This window comes from Vigna umbellata, chromosome 3 (genome assembly GCF_029865625.1).
Source record: "Vigna umbellata cultivar VRB3 chromosome 3, Vumbellata_1.0, whole genome shotgun sequence".
NCBI classification, from domain to species: domain Eukaryota; kingdom Viridiplantae; phylum Streptophyta; class Magnoliopsida; order Fabales; family Fabaceae; genus Vigna; species Vigna umbellata.
The window spans coordinates 14,597,851-14,619,774 of record NC_142167.1 but is presented as its reverse complement, the minus strand read 5'-3'; the positions used below and the strand labels follow the sequence as shown (position 1 = coordinate 14,619,774).

The window sequence follows — 21,924 nt, the reverse complement described above, 5'->3', positions numbered from 1 at the left end:
TATCTAAAACTTATATGTATTATCATTCTAACTAATAAAATAAATTTGAGAGTACATAATTTAATATAATTATAAATTATGAATAAACCTACATATATATTTAAAATACTATTATTTGTTCTTTCACATTCTTATATTTATAATAATTAAATTAGAATTAAAATTTAACAGACATAATTACTAAAAGAAAAATATTATAAATAAACTATATTTATAAACTGGTTATAAAAAATAAATAATAAATAATTTCATTTCATATTCCTTATGTAACATTTAAAAAACAATTTATAATATAATATTTTCTATATATAATATATATAATCATATTATTTGATAAAATTCATAAATATTTTATTATTTTCTTAAAATAATATAAGACTAAAATAAAAAATTAATAATTAAAAAATAATAATTAATATTAATTAATTATGGGTTAAATATGTTTTTAGTTCCTAAACTATTAGCCGTTTCTGGTTTTCGTCTCTCTTTCAAAGTAAGGTACAATTTGGTCCTCATTCTTTTCGAAAATGTTCGTTTTAGTCCTCGAAAACTAATACCGTTTAAAAATTTGGTCCTCATTTAGCAACAAAATGAGGACTAAAACCAAAGTTACGAGGACTAAAACGAACGTTTTGAAAAGAATGAGGACCAAATTGTACCTTACTTTTGAAAGAGGGATGAAAACCAGAAACGACCAATAGTTTAGGGACTAAAAACATATTTAACCCATTAATTAAAAATAAAATTATTATATAAAAAAAAGATAAAACATAATTCTTTATATATATATATATATATATATATATATATATATATATATATATATATATAATATAAAGACCCGATCAAGATTCAAGTTAGGGATGAAAAAATCTGCGTCCACGAATATCCGTGGATAAAACCCGCGACAGATAGTTAATATCTGTGGATATTTACTACTCGCGGGTTGCGGGTAACGAATATTTTAATACCCGCTTATAAACGGGTCGGGTGCGCGGGTATTATACTATCCGTACCCGCGAATATCCGCTATCTCCAAAAAATAAAAATAAAAATTTAATTTATATTTGATTAAGTTAACTTTAATTAAAATTAAAATTAATTTATATTTTATAAGGTTAAATTTAATTAAAATTATATTTTAATTTATATTTAATTTAATTTATATTATATTTTATATATTTTATTTAAATTTTCTTTTAATAATTTATAGAAAATATATTTTTTTAAATATTTGCAAGTATTCACGGGTATCCGTGAGTTTTAAAATATCCGTGAATATTTTTTTAATGGGTATCCGTGTGGATAGCGAGTGAATTTTTTGTGTTGGGTCGGATTGCGGATAGGTATTATGTGTGCCCATCCGATCTGTTACCATCCCTAGTTGAGGTAAAACTGTTGCTTTATGTCTTAAAAAAATCTCAAATACTTTGAAAACAAAAATTTTTAGAATTTTTTTATTTAATATTAATTGCTTTAATTCTCCGAGAAAAAAAAACTTAAATACTTTTTAATATTAATTGTTTTAGGTCTTTAAGTAAAAAAATTCTCAAAATATTAAAAAAATAAATTTTAAACAAAATTACGAAACATCTTAACATAATATAAATTGTTTTATTAATAAATACAAATTTGTTATAAGTTTTCTAAATTATTACCTCTGTGCATAGATTGATAATTTTTTTATTTTTTATTATAATTAATTTTAAACCTAAAGTACGTGAGTTATAAAATAAATTAAAAATGTTCTTATATTATTTAATTCTATTATTTAGATAAAATTTTAGAAAATTTGGAGGACGACAGTGATGAAATCTTTAATCATCCGCCACTAGTATAAAGTAGCTTATGAAATTAAATGAATAAAGTAGAAAATTTAATTATGCTAAAACTCAACAAGGTTGATGCTGCAGTTAGGTAAGATGTTAGGCTCTCAAAAGTGATGGATATCCAATTTTTTTGACTTCACTTTGTAATGAGATTGAAATAACTCATATCACCTTCTCACACTTTAAAAATGTGATTTGTGATTTTTATTGTCATATAATTTTTAAATTAATTTCTACTTAATTTTTTTTTCTAATTAAAACAGGTATTTTTTTTTTAAATTTAGACTTAGTGATAAACTTAAACAGAATATAATTCTTATTTTATTTTTAAGCAGCAGTTATTTTAATAAAATTAACATGTAAAATAAATATTCTAGAATAGAATAAAAGATACAAAAATAATAAAAGACTAAATTAAACTCAAATTTATACAGAAAAAACTAAATCAAATCTATTTCTAAAAAAGTAAGACAGTTAATAAAAGTAAAATGCTCCATAAATGCCACATATCAATGAACGAATATTCTCACTAAAATGTGCACAATGGTTCTTATTTGTATAAGAAAAAACATGCATACCCCTAATTTCTCAGTTCGTTCTCAAAACATTCAAATAAGCCAGTACAACAAAAAATTAAAATTAACGACAAGAAAATTACGTTAATAATTGCAAAAATTTGTCGATAAAGTTATTGACAATTTAAACATTACACTCACAACATGATTGTTTTATTAAAAAAATTAAAAATAAAAAGAAAAAGAACAAAATAATAGAGACCATACTATGGTAAAAATACATAGTGTACACAGACAAAAGATACTTATTATGAACAAACTAAGTAAATATATAGATGAAAAATAGTAATCCAAAGCAACACTAATAACAAACTAAAGCTCAATAATAAAATTCTCCACTCTATTAAGAGATTTATCATTAACTAATCCACTTAAAATTCACAAAAGCCTTTAAAACTATTATTTTTCTAGAAATTTTTATTTTGCAAGATTTAATATTAACTTTTTTTTACCTTCATAACCTTTACGCAGCATTTTTCCTCCTCATCTCCACAAAATTAGAATATTCTCTTTTATTAAAAATATTAGTCTATTAAAGGTTTCTTTTTTCAAAACGAACTTCCTTAAATGTCAAAAAATTAAGAAGTGTCTCAAAACTATAATTATATTATTAGAATAGAAATAATGATTTTTTTTATAATACTAATCGATAGGGTCTCATTGTTAAATGCTACAAGATCTCATACATTTGAACTCATTGTTGTGGGCCCAAATCCATTACTATGTGACATTTTCTTTTCCAAGTGAAATCCCCTATTATATGAAAGAGTACAAAAGTGTTTTCATTGTTGTAGAATAAGAAACCTTCATACCTTAATGCATGTATTGAATTTATTCGGAGCTATTAGAGCTAAATATACTTTTTGGAAAATATGAGTCGAAGTAATAACAAGAATATTTCTAGTGGAACATCTTTCACAATACTTAGAGATATAGTTCACTAAAAGACCGAGAGATAAGTACTTTGACTCGTTCACATCCAGATCATGAATGTTAGGAATCTGTGTTATGCAAGAAGACATTGGTTTTGCTAATTTGAAGTGAAAGGTTATATAAAATTGATTTATTTTTGGCATCATATCCATAAATAGCGTATTCATCATAGGTAGAAGCTCTAACTACATATCAAGGCCACAATCGGTATAGTCACTATCATCAATATCATCAATAAGAAAAACTTTAAGCTTGTTATCTAGGAACTTGTTTAGAATTAGTGTAACGAAAGGAACATAGGAGTTTGTCGCTAAGTATTTAACCAAATAGGATTGTCTAGTTCCTATCGAACCTAACACTAAAATACTCCTACTAGGTTGAGGTAGGGCTAAACTAAGCGAAAAGGGTTTTTCATGAGATGAGAAATGAAAACTATTAGCCCCCAAAAAGTTTGTGAATAAGTAATTGTCCAATAGTTAACAAGGAATATACATCTTTCTACTAAACATGATGTATTGAATTCATAAATCATTAGATACTTTTTTTGAATGTCAACTAAGTATTGTAAGTAAATTGCTCTCGGTTGTTCACTTATTTGATAACCAAAATTATTGTTTGATAAAGGATCACTATGGGTACGACTCAATAGAATTTGATTAATCATTTTTGTTGTTGTTAAGGTAGAAAACTAAACCAATAATTCTTTTTCCTTATCATCAATTGAATCAGTGTTTCGGACCTATAATTCTATTTGATCATCAATCCAATCACCATTCATGTTTTTATTTTTCTTATCAAGGAATAAATTGTTTACTTGGATGTCTTGTATTTCTCGAAAAAACAATTCGATTGATAAGAATTGGTATAATAATTATGAGATCGATGAGATTCCAATACTGATTCTTAGAACATATGAATTTGACCCCATAAGTGGGGCACCACCATAACATGTTGCTACCAAAGCAAAACTCTATATTTCTTCTAGAGAATCCCGTAATTGTTCTAAAGCAACAAAGATTCTTTAACTAGAAGGAATCCAGTTTAGATGTAAGATACTTATTCAGAAGTTTTCGCAACTTAATTATGTATGGTATAATCATCAAAGATTTTACCTTTTTGAACTTTGTCTATAACTCACAATAGACTCGAAAAATAAAGAGAAGATTTGTACGAATGAGTTATCCAACAACAAGGAGAAGGAAAATGATTGAATAGAATAACTCTTAAACATTTTGCGATTTGAGATATGTCGATATCAATAGTAACTTATTATTTCAATGAGTCATTTCTTCAAACAAAAGAAGATTATGTGAATTAGAGCTGTCAAAACGGGTAACCCGGCTTGACCCGGCCTGACTCACTACAGGTTGATCACTTAGTGAGTCAACCCAACCCGACTCACTTATTAGCAAGCTGAAAAAATTCGAACCCGGCCCGAAAGATTCTAAAAATATCAATAAAATAATCTTTTTTAAACCCTTCCTGAAAAATCCTATATCTTAGTTTCTATTTTTTCCAACTTAGAATCTTTCTGCCAGATAATCTTTTATTGTATATAATATGTAGTGAACAAAAAAAAAGAATAAAATGGAATTTTTTGAAACATCGGAAGAAGTAGTCATTTATATGAAAAAAAAGTAGAATTCTTAAGAACTCAAGGGGGATCCACTTGCATTCGTCAAAGAAAGAGTGGATCCCTGTTCAGTTCTTATACTTTCATTTCAAAAACCAAAATAGAATACGATTACTAGAGAGATGAGCCCAATCCGGAATATGAACCATAAAAGAAAATACCAATTAAACCGATCACAGTAATACCAGTTACAGTACCTATTATCCTCTTTGGTAGGTTAAACGGGTTGGCTCACTGACTCATTTAATTATAAGTTTTTTTAAAAATAAAAAAAATAATTTTTTTAATTCAAATCTAAATAAACGTCGCATTAAAATGATGTTAAACTCTTAAGACAATTCAAAATAAAAAAAATCATACAGAAGCGTAATCCAAAAACATGTACAAAAGCGAACAATTATAATATTGATAATTTTTAATATTGATAATTTTTCTATCACTTGTCCATTTATAATATTAGAGTCTTAAATAGATAAATCTATAATATTTTTCTCTTTTGAAACATCTTCTTCTTTATCACCATCTACAATATAATAAAAAAATGCTAACTAATAATATTGAAACAAAAAATAATAAATAATTAAATTAAATTAGGTGAATTGGTGAGTCAACCCGACTCATCACGGGTTTAACTCGGTGAGTCGGGTTCTAAGTGGAGCCGGGTTGAAAACTAACCTGCATAAAAAAATTACATTTTTTTCAAACCTAACCCGACTCAAATCCGTGGTGAGCCGGGTTGACTCGCGTGTTATAACCCATTTTGACAACACTAATGAAAACAATTACTCGTAATCTCACTTATGATATTCCATTATGGAAATGAAATCTCACAAATTCGCCATACTATATTTGACATATGCATAATATCATGAAAAATGGATACAAATTTTTGACTGCTACTTAGTATCCACAATAAGTGTGAAAAAATATCTAAAAATATGAAATTTAGATATTTGTACGCCATCGAGGTGAGGAATTATGATATATATATATATATATATATATATATATATATATATATATATATATATATATATATTTGGAATAGATTCCATTTTGAGAAAGTTGAAAAAACACTATCTTGTTGAAAGATTCTATACATGTAGTCTTTCTTAAGGTCCTTTTTTAGACAAGAACTTCTTTTTTTTTCCTTTTTTGGGATGATAAGTATTTCTCAAAACTTGAAGTGTGAATCCAACCCATGTTTGAATTGAAATTGAAATACTGATAAAGGAGGCTGGTAATTGGTTTTTTCAAAATGGACTATTTATCCCTCTGTTAGAAGTGTTTCGAAAATGTCCACGATTGAGTAAATAGCTTCACAAATGAATGAATCGTATCGAAATGGAAAATGGAAAGACTTGTAGAAGTTATACCCTTCATCGTCACTTTGCAAAAATCATTAGGTATCAATCTGTTAGATACTTGTAACTCAGATTGGTGAAATAACATCTCTCCTAAAAAACAAGTTTTTTTTATCATTGCATAAATAAAAGATTTTGTTGCGAATGAATAAGATTTCGATGAATTATCCATGTGTAAAATCATAATTATTGATACGGGCATTTTCCACAAAAAAAGAATCTTTTGTTATCATAGAAGCGTAAGCGACATTGATTGGTGAAATAACATCAAAATAACTTGTTTGGTGAAATAACATCTCTCCTAAAAAACAAGTTTTTTTTATCATTGCATAAATAAAAGATTTTGTTGCGAATGAACAAGATTTCGAGGAATTATCCATGTGTAAAATCATAATTATTGATACGGGCATTTTCCACAAAAGAAGAATCTTTTGTTATCATAGAAGCGTAAGCGATATTGATTATTCAAGAATCGAAGTCGATTTACTTTATAAAATATCAATGAGCTTTTATGAAAAGGTTTCACGGGATTCAACCAATTATCAGGATCGTGGAATATCATTAAGAAATAAGAATCCGTGTTATCGAAAAATTTCCTACGATTCTTTTCTGTATGGAACGAGTCAATCATCCACTTTGGTATCTTAATGAACAAAAATGGTGATATTGTTTCTTCATTGATCAATAATTTTGATTTTTGGGAAGTATCTTGGTCATCCAATAATAAGGTGATGACAATCCTCTAGTTAGGATGAACCAAATCTAGAGGAGAGCCAAGAAGAGTGGTCATGGAAGTAGTTTGTGAAAATGATGATGGGTGAAGGATGACTAAGTGTCTCGACCATGAATAATTTTATGGTGTTAGATGATATATATGTCTAATAGTTCTTTAAGAGAGGTTAGACCAACTCTTATAAAATAATTAAAGAAAATCACTTGAATTGCTTTAATTTAGGAAGACCTTACAAGAGTATTACGGCACAAAAGATGACAGTATAAACTTATCTTGATCATACCAATGATTTTTTTTCAGTAGACCAACAAAATAAACTTCTTTTAACAAATTTACACCAAAATCATACATGACAAAGATTTAAACATGTAAGCAAGCCCAATCACATGCCCAGCCACACAAAAACCTGCACGCGGGACATTAAACTGCTCCAGCCGCAACAAATCTACACGCATGAATGAATGACCAAGCAATCCAACCACCCTAAAACTGCCCCAACCACAAATCCAACACGGACGGCACCCAACAAAACATCCACTGTATTTTTCCGACCGCTTTCATTTCATATTGATGGATGTTTATGTTTTCATATTATAAAAACTTCAAGAGAAACATATAAGCACAATAACATTTATTTATATAATTCTACTAAAATATCTTCATATTTCACATTTTGGAATTAAGGCATTGCTAATAACTTGTTCAAGTACTTTTTATGATACTCAATTGATTAAGTCATTGGGATATTAAAGAGAATATAATTAATATAACTAGTAGTCTTAAATTTCTATTTTACAAAAGTTATTTCAAAAACATTTATACTAAAATTCATTTAATTGAATTAAGAGGATTATATTATTATTTTTTAAGTTGGAGATCAAAACGTATAAAAGTGTATGACAGAAAAATTCTAATTTATGAGCTCTTTTTCTGCTGAAATGGGAGGAGGATGACCGTATGAAGAGTTCGTGTCGCAGCCGAGCATCCTGCTTCCTCCTTGCTCCAATTAACCAATCGGTGTATGGGGGGTGACCTACAGAAAACACTCTCAAGTCAGAAATTGTCTTTGTATCTCTATAGTAATTTAGTAATGAGTCAAAGTAAGTTTGCATCGACATTAAACCCATATTTATAGAGTTTATAGAAACTTGACCAATTAATTTACCTCTTAATGATCATTAATGCAAACCTTAACTGTTTAACAGTAGCCGTTGTGACATTAACTGCGCCTTAATTCTGCTCAATGGTTGTCGGTCCTAAGATGCTTTCTTGCACCGTCAATAGCTCGATCCTTTTCACTTAGCTTGTCGATGTACACCGATTGTAAGTCCATAGTAACAAGCTCTTAAAATTATTTATATACAAAAAAAAATTCAATAACCATATGCAAATTGTTTCATTGCTTCAAATCGTCTCCATGCCTCAGCTGTCAACACATTTAGTGCATAGTACGTTGATGACCAAGACAAGACTTTAATCCATTTCGATGGCATTAACCATCCTTTCTATTTTTGTCAATAAGTCACTTTCTATCAACAAAGCTTTCATTTCACATCGATGGATATTAATGTTTTCATATTATAAAAAAAAAATTCAAGAAAAACATATAAGCACAATAATATTCTTTTATATATAATTTTACTAAAATATCTCCATGTTTCATTTTGGTATTAATGCACTCCCAATAACCTGTTCTAGTATTTTTTATAATATCCAATTAATTAATTCATTACGATATTAAAGAAATTAATTAATTTACCTATTAATCTTAAAATTCTATTTTTTTTATACAAATTATTCCATAAACATTTATATTTGGAAGATTTTATAAAAGGTGCTACACGGTTCGCGACATTTTCAGTTTCTAAGAAGAGACTAAACTTTTGTTTTCCAAATAAACTATACAATAATAAATAAAAAAACTACCCCTTTTAAATCTACATTCAATTGGTTTTATAATAAAATATTATATTAACATAATAAAAATAAATAAAAATAAATATATTATAATGAAATAAATAAAAAATTGAAACTTGAGTGTAAGAGAAAAATGTTGAAGTCAAAGTAAGATCACCCTACACCACATTTGTGATGAATAAAAGTGCTAACTAATACTCTCCGACGTTGATTAAATAATTAAAAACAATATTTTTGGGTGAAATCGAAGGACCTTAAACCTTATAAGAAGTTCGGAAATATTTTAGCACTTTCTGTATACTACTTATTTTTGGACTAGAGTGTGTTAAAAAAAGGTATTAAACAAAAAATAATATATATATAATAAATACTTAATTAATATATATTATTTCTTTTATATTTTTTTACATTGAAAAATCATTTTATGATGTGAAAAAAATATAAAAAATTTAATAGATATTAATTAGATGTTTATTTTATAATATATATATATATATATATATATATATATATATATATATATATATATATATTATTACGTTATTCTTAAAACATTTCCTATACACGTAGCAATGTCTAGCAAACCCTAACCCAGCACTTTCGCTATTTGTATTCTTCTGTCTATATATAGATAGTTATGGCAATTGGCAAAACCATGAGAAAGCTATACAACTCTTCAATGGAGTTTGAAAGTGTTCATTACTTTCTAGAGGGGAAAACCATTTTAGTTACGGGTGCAACGGGATTCCTAGCAAAACGTATATTTCTTCTTCGAACCTGTAACATACTTTGTACAACAGGATTTATTATTAGTACAGTATGATTAATCTCTGTTAGTGTTAATGCAGTTTTGGTGGAGAAGATATTAAGGGTTCAACCAAACATAAAAAAGTTATACCTTCTTGTAAGAGCAGGAAATTCAGAAGAAGCTGCACAACGGCTGCACCATGAGGTAGTCATTAATTACTTAACTTATCTTTATTCGTAATCATAACGTTAACTGAGCACATATGTATCAGGTTCTGTCAAAGGATTTGTTCAGGGTGCTACGAGGACAGTGGGGTGCAGATTTTGTCTCCTTCGTATCTGAGAAGGTGTTGGCTGTTGGTGGCGATGTTTCTGTTGAGAACTTGGGAGTCAAAGACACAAAGCTCAGGGAAAAGTTGTGGGAAGAGACAGACACCATAATAAATTCTGCTGCTACTACCAAGTTTTATGAGAGGTTAATTACTTTTAAACTAAAGATAATGAATGCTTATAATGTCTAATACGTTCATTTTCAATAATATGTATATAATTTGTTGTTTTTTTTCCTACAGATTGGATGTTGCGATGGGGATTAATACGATGGGTGCTCTTCATGTTCTGAACTTTGCCAAGAACTGTAGTAAATTACAAATGCTTCTTCATGTATCTACAGGTACGTGTTTATAATAAGAAACGTGGAAAAGCTTTGATGATATTAACAGAATAAGTTTATCTTGTTCCCACATTAAACTAAGCATTATTTTTTCTTTTCAGCTTACGTATGCGGTGAGCGCAAAGGACTTGTGGCAGAGAAACCTTTTCATATGGGTGAGACCCTAAATGGGTCCTCAAGATTGAACATCAACTTAGAAAAACTGTTAGCCGAAGAGAAATTGAAGGAACTTGAGGCAGAAAATGCCAGTGAAAAAACAATCTCATCGGTTATGAAAAACCTTGGAACTATAAGGTGATATGTGGAATTCAAAAAGAGAGTTATTTCATTTTTCCTGTATTTTGGAAACCCTAAAATTTGGATGTTGAATGTTTGGCAATGATACATTTGAATTCAGGTCAAACTTACACGGATGGCCAAATGTGTATGCATTTACGAAAGCAATGGGGGAACAGATTTTGATGAACATGAAAGGTGATATACCATTGATCATTGCACGCCCCACCGTAATACTCAGCACTCACTCTGAACCATTTCCCGGTTGGATTGAAGGTGTTAGGTATGTATTTCAAATAATTATGAGAATGTTTATAAAACTATACACCAAAAATATTATTATATGAGTTTTGTATATATTATGAATCTTCTCTTTATCTTTTAGTTGTATGGTGAAAGAAATTCTTACACAATTTAATTACGTGAATGCAGAGCTATGGACCTCTTTGTTGTAATGTACGGTAAAGGAAAATTAAGAAGAAGCGTTGGTCGTCGGAGTACAATTATAGATGCGGCAAGTTATCAATTTATTCATTTTCTTTTTCTTTTTCTCTCATAATTTTTTATTTGAAAACTGAAGAATAAATTGAAGTGATTATGTATGCAGATACCAGCAGACATGGTGATAAACTCCATGATAGTAGCACTTGAGGCTTGTTCAAAGAGTTGTTCGAAGACATTGATTTATCATATTGGTTCTTCACTGAGAAATCCATTCAGAATTTCTGATCTTGAGGACTTGGCCCATCAATACTTTACAAAACATCCTTTGACAGACATGTATGGAAAACCAGTGGCGAGTTCCAAGAAAGTTACGTGGATGTCTGGTGTGAGTTCATTTCACAGATACGTCAACATTCGATACATGCTAGCTCTCAAGGTTTGCACCTAATTGTTTCATGGAAATTAACGCACTATGCTATTTTTGCACTTTCTAATTCAATTTTTTGTCTCTTATTTTGAAGGGAGTAAAGGTGATGAACAAAGTGTGCTGCTACGGTCACGAGGCTTTTTACAATGAAAGTAAAGAGAAAGTTAAAAAGATGGTGGGAATAATGAGACTCTATAAACCTTATCTCCTCTTTGAGGGAATGTAAGAAGAAAATATATACTCCTAAATCGATGTTTCAATTCCGGTTTTATGTATATATGATATGTTTTTTTTGTGGATCGTCAATGACACAGCTTCGATGACAAGAACGCAGAAAATTTAAGGATGAGAAAAATGAAGGGAAAAGATGACGATGATGTTGGAAGATTTAACTTTGATCCCACAACTATTGATTGGACTCATTATATGTTAAACGCTCACATTCCTGGACTTGTGAGGTATGGTGTGAAGTAATTAGGTTGGATTTGTTCTTCAGTGCATCCTACGTTTCTTTCATATCTTCTGTGATACTTGTTACTGTCAATAACTCAATGGGGAAGGAAAGAAATTGCTGCAGACATATACAAAAGCCTCATTCAAGGTTGTCGTTTTAGAGAAATGTTCCTATCCTAATAAATGTTTGTGCTAGCAAATGTACTTGAATCCTCTATCAGTCATATCTTCCTCTTCATCAAGTTCTTTATTCTCTTTCCTAATACAATATATGAATAATTTGTTCTCTGATCTTTTTAGTTTTTCTATACTTATTTTAGTCTCTTATTATTTTTAATTTTCTAAGCCTAAAAGTCCAATCTGTTTTCCATAAAAGCGTTTCTAATATATATAACTTTTGTCATTTTCTAACATCAAATCCACTTTCTTCTCGTCTTTGTGAATTATTTGACGTTTGAACCCTAACATGAATGAAATCTCATCAACTATCATTTATCACAGCAAAAAACCGTATAAATTATGACAAGTTATTAAACCATATTTTTTTCACATAAAATATGATTGTTTAAACCATATTTTTAAATGATGATAAGCAATAAAAAAAACCAATATTAATAAAAAATCATAATTTGTTGAAAACGAATCTATTGGTAATTTATAACTTTTGACTGATATTATGATTTATAGACAAATTATTGATAAAATTTAATTTATCGATAATTTACTTGTCTGTAAAATTTATTGAGAGAAATATTTCAAGAAATATCGACAACACATGAAATGTCAGTAAATTATTATCATTTACAAATACTTTTATTCGTATTAGGACGACTAAATTTGTAACATTACATACAAAAATATTTATCAATAACTTAAACACTTTAAAGATAAAAAAAATTAGTTGATAACCGAAAAATATACAATAAATACAGTAGGTTATATTCTCAGCAACTAAATAAATATGCCAATATTTATACACAAACAAAAAGACAATCCCAATACAAACCTGTCAATATTTCTATCTAAATGAAGACATACAATACTTGTCAATTACCACATACATATATTTCATAAATATAAGTAAATCCAATATCATAATATCAAATAAGGTAAATTATTCAACTTTTAATAATACATGTAAGTACATAATTATGAAAATTCTTTTGGTCTTGTTGTCGTTGGTGTTCTAGTTGTTTTCCTTGGGACAATGGGTTTTGGGCTGGGTTAGGTGCTATCTATTTTTAGATATGAGGCTTCTTCACTTTCTATACATTCCTCCCACACTGCATATTAGTTCCCTGATATGTTTCTCCCAACCATAAGAAAAATGAAGTAGGAAAACTATAATACATAAATAATTTTTTTTGTCTTTTTTGAATTTATAATATTTTTATTTTTAAACCAACTATTTGTATAGAAATTATTGATATATAAATATATGAAACAAAATTTAAATAAAGTTCATTGTAAAATATAAATTTAATATTATTAAAAATATTTAATAAAAATATCAATTTTAATGAAAATATTATTATACATCTCTATAAAAATTAAACAGTCTTGGAGAGAGATGAAATTGTTTCAATTTAAAAAAATTAGAATTAAATTAAAATAAAATACAAATAAAATGACTAAATTGAATTTTTTTATGACACTCTCTCCTAGTGACATTTGATATTATCACTGTCACATTACACTATTTTTGTCACATTAGACATGTGACGAAGTTTTTTTTAAAAAAAAAATAAAAAATTACGAACTAACATGTGACACTGAGTTAACATCATCAATGCTATACTAACGGAAATAACCAAATTACATTACATTTTTTAAAATGATGACTCAATTGAAACTACTTAAAATCTTACCGAATTGAGATTCCAATACAAATATAAAGATCATCCAAATATTTTAACCAATAATTAAATATTATGAAATATTCTTCGGTTATCCCGTTAACTATGATAAAACTTATTTATTTCGAAAAGCCATTATAAAAATTAAGTATTTTTAATGTAAAACAAAATAGAATATATAGATAAAAAAAGTATTTTTATGCTATTTTAATATGGTACTATATGTTATATGATATATATTTTCACTCTCCTGTTCTACTTTTTGTCATGAAAAACATATTCGAAAATATCAATTTAAAGAGATGAGGCACCAATTTAACGAAACTCATTACCTGTTGTGATTACCGCATTCTTTCCAAGAACTAGTTTGAACATCATTGATAATTCAACCCTAACATTTGTTTCAACTATGGAAACCTAGGCATTTTAGAATGACCCACAATGATCACTTTCTACTACATATGCCTCCCACATTGCACATTAGTCCTCTTATTAATATGTTTCTCTCAGCCATAGATAAATGAATTTTTTCTTATCTTTAGGAAATAAGAAAGCCTGCTCGAGAGGAAATCATCAAATGTAAAAATTCGCAACAAAAATTTCAATAATAAATAACAAAATATTTTTAATAAATAACAAATATCATTATAATAACATTCATTTGACTCTAATAACATCTCAAGTGAATGGTATATAAGATCATGTTTACATATTATTAGTCTATACGAGATTTTTAACCATTATCTTTATATTTAATATTTGTATATAGACGAGAGAACCCCAAATGCTCTCATGTTTATATATTCATTTTGTCGATAAAAAAAAGCATTTAACATAAATGCAATCCAAATGTAAAAGTAAATTACTCAATTCTAGTATTATGTTCCATTCTTATATCACAAACCAAACAATAAAAGTTTATTAAAACATTGTGCCCCATTTCAAAGCAGAAACTTCAAATATCAATCATTTCAATGCATACTTTACAAGACCAGGAATGTGTGTGTTCATCATGTAGTCTTCCCAATCGATGCTATTAGGGTCAAAGTCCAATCCATCAACCTCCATGTTATTACTTGTTGCTCTTGGTAAATTTTGTGTGTTTGAATCGTCGAAGCTGAAACCGAAAATTCGTATGAGAATGATGGTTATGAATCAAAGTAGTTCATGTATGATTTCTAGTAACCACAGACCAAGGAAAATACATACACGCCCTTAAAAAACAGGTATGGTTTGTACAGTTCAACTAGTCGTGTCACCCTTTTGATTTTTTTGTAGCTATCCTCGTAAACATCTCGAGAGCATTGACAAAACGCTTCGTTCACCAAATTTAACACCTAAATATAAACAAAGATTATCATGGAACCTTAAAACATTATTAATATATATATGATTATAGTTTTTGCTTCATTCTTTAGTTAATCTTGGTATTCGACAAACCTTTAGTGGCAAACAATATCGGACTGTCATGAGAATGTCGAAAGCAACCCTACTTGATATCAAAGTTGGCTTGGAAACTGTTATTGGCTTTCCAATTTTGTTTCTGACTGGGAATTTAGTGAAATAACGATAGCTGAAATCACGAACATCGGCAATTCTGAACGGATTTCTTGACGATGAAGAAACGTGGTAGATGAAATTCTTTGGAGCTTCATTTGAACAAGCAACAATTGCTGTCATCATACAATTGACAACCATGTCCGCAGGTATCTGCACCATATAGCAGTTAGCATAAACAAAATCATGTTGTAAGTATGCTTATAACAAAGAAGAACATTGTTCACTTTATTTTACTCTTTAGACATCCAAAAATGTTTTGCAAAACAATGCTTTTTAGACGCTGAATGATAAGTAGTCTAAACTTTTGGAGTTTTATTCTTCAAATAATCATGTATTTAGGTATATCCATTAATATAAGCAAAGTAAATTTAATATAGTTTAACTTACTGTATCCAAAATTGTCTTGGGATGACCAAGAAAGCTTGTTATTTTCCCTTGACCATAGCTACATATTATGCTGTCCAGAGTTCTGTAAATACAAAATACATTCATTAACTTATAATTCCTCGTCAAGAACTTATATAGGTTTAACAAAATCTTCAACATAATGCAGTAAACTCTGTAAGTTTAACTTGAAGTTGAACTGATACATAATTATTTTGTTGTCTAGATGTTAGGTATTTCAAGTGAAGACATAAGAGAAATTCGACTATAGTTAATCATGAGCAAGTTTAAACCTTAAGCCTTCAATCCAACCAGGAAATGGGTCCTTAAAGGTACTGGTAACCATGGTGGGACGTATAATGATTAGTGGAACATTATCTTTGTGATGAACCACTTGCATCTCTCCCATTGCTTTTGTGAATGTGTATGTGTTTGGCCAACCATACAACTTTGCTCTGATACATCACAAAAAAATAATGTCATTTATAGATCAATGAATATATACACAGAATAAGAATTTGATGTACCTTTCAATTCCGTAATCTTTCATGACATATCTGATTGTGTTTTCAGTAGCATTCTCTGATCGGAGTTCATCGATTTTCTTCTTCAACAAATTCATTTCTGCAGTGATGTCTAATTTCGAGGTCTCTTTCAGGGTCTGACCCATCTCAAAGGGTTTCTCTTGCACAATTGTTTTTCTATCCTTAATCTCTCCACACACATATGCTGACATATTCATTAATTCATACCAAAAGATGTATTACGAATGGAAATTAGCGTAATCTTAAGTGAACAACGTTTTGGTAAATATAGTAATATAAGTTATAGTTAACTACAATTACCAGTTGATGTATGCACAAAAGCCTTTATCTGGCGACAATTCTTTGCGAAGTTTAAGACATGTAAGGCACCCATTGTATTTACATCCATTAAGATGTCAAATCTGTGGACAAATAACAATGAATCCAAATGTCGAATTTAGAAGCAAAAGTTGTCGATTATTCCTACTAGATAATGTACCTTTCGTCAAATTTAGTAGATGCTGCAAAATTCACAACAACGTTGGTCTCTTCCAACATCTTACTCTTAAGCTTTTCATCTTTCAGACCAAAGTTATGGAGAGAAACATCTCCTGGTATGACCACAATCTTGCTCGAGATGAAAGAATCAAAATCTTCACCCCATTGGTCCCGTAACACTCTAAATAAATCTGTCAGAATCACCTGTAATATGACCATTAAAGGAATTAATGCGCCATGAATGCCACAATTCAGTATATACAACTAAAATGAATCGGTGTTAAAATTTAGTAGGAAAAATGATTTTTCATTATTCTGACAAGTAGGGACAAGTATGGGACCTCAATTCAATTTCCAGAAAGAGGAAAAGGGACGGTTGAACGGATGGTTTGTTGACAGATTCTGTATTGGATAAGTATTTATATAGGTGTTCATGTTCATGATAACAAGCATGTGGATAATATTTTACCATTCATTTACCTCATTTTGAAAGCGTTTTGCAGCCAAATCAATGTTTTCTGCTCGTACGAGAAGATATAGTGTTTTAACTTCTGGTTGTGTTCTTAGAATCTTTTCCAAGAAAACTGCGCATAAAATAGACAAATTCAATGGCAGAAGCAAAAGTTCAAATTATTTGTTATATATAGATGCATTGTACATATGTAGTAGTAATAGTACCTTTTGCTAAGAAGCCCGTTGTGCCAGTGATTAAAATGGTCTTTCCCTGGAAGAACTGAGGCATTATTTCCCTTCGATTAGCCAACGATTTGGAGAAGATGGAATGAAATGATAGTTGATATCAGAGACAGAGTTATTATATGGTGAAGATGATTATTTAGGAATGCTTTTTTCTGCTGTGTTTATATAGAATAAGAACCCTTAATGCCACCAAAATATACACCTACTGCTACCACCCCAATAAATGATGGAGAAATTTTAAAAGTTTCTAAATTTAAACTCTAGAGTATATGAATGATTTGAGGTACCATAAAATTGTTTTATCTCTACATAATCAGAATAAGAGTAGGTCTAGTTGTATTCCATTCTATATTTTAAAGCAAATTCTTTTATTTATTTATTATCCACAAAGGTTAATTATAGATAAAATGATGATGATACTTTATATTAATAATGTAATTAAGCATATTAAATTGTTTTAATATATTAATAATGTAATTACTGATAAAACAATTATTGATAAAAAAAGAGACTTTTAATATGACTGTGAATTTATGTAATCTCTCATCATATCTTTTAAAAGAAAACAAAAGAGTTTTTTAACTTTCACAAAGATTTTTTTTTTCAAATTCAAAAAGAATTTTTCGTGCTAAAAGTAAAAAAGAAAAGTAGATAAAGAAATCTAAATGTCATTCTAGAATCCATGTAACCCAAAATAAGTCAAATATCTAATTTAGTTGTGATAATTATGATATGTTTAGATACGTATGTGTAGCTAGTGAGAGTATACTGTGAGGAGTTGAAATATGTTTGTATTTCTATTTTACCTATTATTGATAGTTGGGAATGATGAAGTTTTTTTATGGATAAGTGCAGTGAAAGATGTATGCTTATGATTAACGATATGTATGAGTAAAAGTATGCAATTTTGAATCAATTGGCCTTTAGCTATTTTGAACTGATATTGATCTGATTTGACTTGTGAAAAAAAAAAAATTCTAGAACGAAGATCTCCCTTTCTCCTATACAGTTACACATGTATGTTGAGATCACAAATAGAAGAGTTTGCCTATCTTTTTTCATATGTTACAAGAATGATTAACACTGATATGTTATGTATATTAGTACTACAACTTTAGTTGTAAGTAAATTTTTATATTTATGAAGTTTGAATATATTAATAGTTATTATAACATTATTTATTTTTAATAATTTTTTTTGCATACTAGGCATTCATTTCAATGTATGTTTAATTTTTACAAAGTGATTGAGACTTATTTGAGGTTGTAGGAAAAACATTATTTCTAGGTGTGAATATTATGTAATAGGCAAATGTAAAAAATCATATTCACAAATATTGTTGGCTCATAGAATTTAGTAATGTGAACATTTTATAACTAATATCTTTAATATTTATCATTATAAATTGACTCAAACTATTAATTGTATAGATTTTTGGTAATGCATCTCCAATGGAGCAAGAGGTCCTAAAGGGAGTTTGGGAGCAAGATGCTTCCTTCTTTTTAAATGTTTATAGATGATGATGTTAGGTAAATATTAGATGTGTAAATACTATGAAGTACAACCATTATTTTGTTCCTTTTATATATTTGGACTGTATTATAGGAATGTTCTAGAATTGAATTTTATGCAAGTTGGTATTTAAAAAAAGTGTTGCTTTTTATACCGGTTAATGTTTGAACCAGTATAACAGATATAAAAAAGTCATGTTTTTATACCGGTTAAGACTTTAATCCGCATAAAAAGTGAAGCTAATTATACCTATTGGAATTGTTAGTTAACGAATCAGTATAAAAGTTTTTGATCAGTTTTGTCACTTTCCTTAACCAACTTTCTATACCGATTTTAAAATCAAAATAAAAAGTGAACTTTTTATACCAATTTAAAAATCGATATAAAACAATCCAATACTTTTGTTATCCTATTCTTGCAAACCAATATAAAATCTCATTTTAAACAAATGCACAATTTCATGTAATGATGAGAAAATGATGCATGCACATTACTATGATATCAAAAGAGAAAAGTGATGCAAAAGAAAGAAATAGATCAAAATTATAAAATGTTAAAAAAAGTATTTGAAAATATTAAGATACCTAACTTTTTACAACATGGTATTAGGATGCAGTTAGGGAGACTGAAATGTGTTCTCAAATCAAAAAGGTTAAAAAGATATATGGAATTAGTATTTATGTTGTGAATAATTCTTATATTATGTCTATCAAAATAATATGATATTTGTATAAAATTATTTAATGATGACATTAGTTGAAATTATATGAATATAATTTTCTTTTAGGTAATATGAAATCAATGTAAAATATAATAATTGGGTTATCTTGTTTTCTCTGTCGATGTGTATGAAGAGGACTACGACAGTTTTAAGTTTTGGATGTTATCTGTGTGATACATGAGACATTGAACAAATTACCCACACAAAAAAAGAAAAAAGAAAAAAGAAAAAACCGCGGCATTTGTTGAATATTGAATTTTGGTTATGGTCTTAATTAGGTGTTGATGTTGTGTGTATTACATGAAATGGTGTTTATTTAAGTGCATTAATTAACAGTCGGAGAAACAGGTTTATTAAATTTATAGTTATTGATCACGTTGTATAAGATTTAAAAATCCCTAATGAATTTAACACATTATTTGCAATATTTGATAAAAATAATTAAATTATTGATCACCTTAACATTTAAATTAAATTTTTAAGTCTTATCAATCACATTGATTTTTACACATTACTTTTATTGTTTTTATTTTATAAAATAATTAAATTATTGATTAACTTAACATCTAATTTAAAATATTAAGTCTTGTCACATTAATTACATTGAATTTTACACATTACCTGTATTTCTTTTATTTTATTTACCTTAATATTTAATGGTAATGAAAATATCATTTCAAGGATTAATCAAGGCTACTTCTTTTTTAAATTATATATAATTGTTACTAGTCAAATTCAAAACAATTTTAGAGAACTGCGCAAAACCAAACAAATAAAACTGCAAAAGAAGTTTGAATTAATTTATTTAGAATTTTATATTTTAATATTATATTCGAATCGACGTATAAAATATGGATTTTGATGTACAGTATAGTTTTTGAGGGAAATATTCAATATTATGACAATAAAATTCTTAGAATATTATATAAAAAGAAGAATTACATAGCAGGTTTTTTATTTTATTATTTTATATTATCACGACAATTCAATTGTCCAAATTTAATATATTTATTTGGTTGGCTGATCGTCTAAATTGATTTTCAAAGCTAAATTTGTTTATTATATATACATAGTATTATCTTTTGTCACTCAAACAATATTAATGCATTTGTTATTCACGTGTGATCTTCCCTTGGTCTAGGGTTTATCTCTTTTTCTGACCTTAACATTAAGATTTATTTAAAATTTATTTTACTATGAGATCAAAATTATGGATTAAAATTTATTATAGTAAAATTATATTTATTAAACATATAGATATATTAGATTGCTATAAGATCATTTAATTTATTTATGTTTAACATGTATATATTTTGACGTTACATTACATCAATTAAAGATCAATTAAACTAAAGATAAAATTAATTTAAAATATATAAATAAAATTTTACTTTTTAAATCCATTTTATAGAATTAAATTAAGTTTGAAGTTCTTTTATTAATATGGTATTAAAATTATAAGTTAAAATTTATTATTTTATATAAATAAATTCAAATATCTGCTTACAAATTAATTTTATAAAGTTAAATTAGATTTAAATTCACTTTTATCAAACTAAAAATAAAAATAAATAAAAATTATATAATTTTTGGAAGAAAAGATATTTAATCCTAAAATTTTATTTATTGGAATTCCACGTTATTGTATTGATATGTTTCGAATTAATGTATTTTCTTCAAATATTTTTTTTTTCTGGTTGGTTAACTTTATAATGATGTCTCGAATTGAATCAAGTCTCTTCACAAAAACTTGAATTTAAAACAGTAACTAAGTTATTCAAATTTAGTTCCATTTATATGAATAAACAAGAGTTCAAAATCTCTTGATTTTTTTCATCTGCACTTATAAAAGTCTTCCTAATTATTTTTATTATTTTTTAGAGTAAATAATAAACATATATGAATTTTGGTGTAACACATACTTGAACACCGCAAAAATTGACGAAAAATATAGACGTGAAACATTATCAGCCATGAAGTCAACTTCTCAAACCCATAAAACGTGAAGCCATTTATCCTCTGTTACTTAAAACAACATTAGAAAATGAAATATGAAATTAATTAAAGTAATCCTAAATTGTTATGGGTAAGAAATTTAAAGATTAAGTATTAGACAAAGCAGAGTTAAATAATTTAATGAGAAATTAATAACGATATATTTGTCAA

At 27.7% G+C, this 21,924-nt stretch overlaps 2 protein-coding genes across 2 annotated transcripts; one reads left to right on the top strand and one right to left on the bottom strand.

Moving 5' to 3' along the window:
• Positions 1 to 9,663: 9,663 nt before the first annotated feature.
• LOC124829170 (alcohol-forming fatty acyl-CoA reductase-like) lies at positions 9,664 to 12,209 on the top strand. The gene is made up of 10 exons (XM_088108264.1): positions 9,664 to 9,742; positions 9,833 to 9,936; positions 10,004 to 10,206; positions 10,304 to 10,404; positions 10,506 to 10,698; positions 10,802 to 10,963; positions 11,113 to 11,194; positions 11,288 to 11,560; positions 11,646 to 11,773; positions 11,866 to 12,209. The coding sequence occupies exons 1-10, from the start codon at positions 9,664 to 9,666 to the stop codon at positions 12,023 to 12,025; spliced, it is 1,485 nt and encodes a 494-aa protein (XP_087964390.1). The 3' UTR covers positions 12,026 to 12,209.
• Positions 12,210 to 14,710: 2,501 nt separating this feature from the next.
• LOC124829169 (fatty acyl-CoA reductase 1-like) lies at positions 14,711 to 17,637 on the bottom strand. The gene is made up of 10 exons (XM_088110597.1): positions 17,505 to 17,637; positions 17,307 to 17,410; positions 16,828 to 17,030; positions 16,650 to 16,750; positions 16,332 to 16,533; positions 16,098 to 16,259; positions 15,808 to 15,889; positions 15,301 to 15,570; positions 15,070 to 15,197; positions 14,711 to 14,977 (listed from the first exon to the last, which is right to left on the bottom strand). Exons 1-10 carry the CDS (start codon positions 17,566 to 17,568, stop codon positions 14,827 to 14,829), a joined length of 1,467 nt encoding a protein of 488 aa, XP_087966723.1. The 5' UTR covers positions 17,569 to 17,637; the 3' UTR covers positions 14,711 to 14,826.
• Positions 17,638 to 21,924: the final 4,287 nt, after the last annotated feature.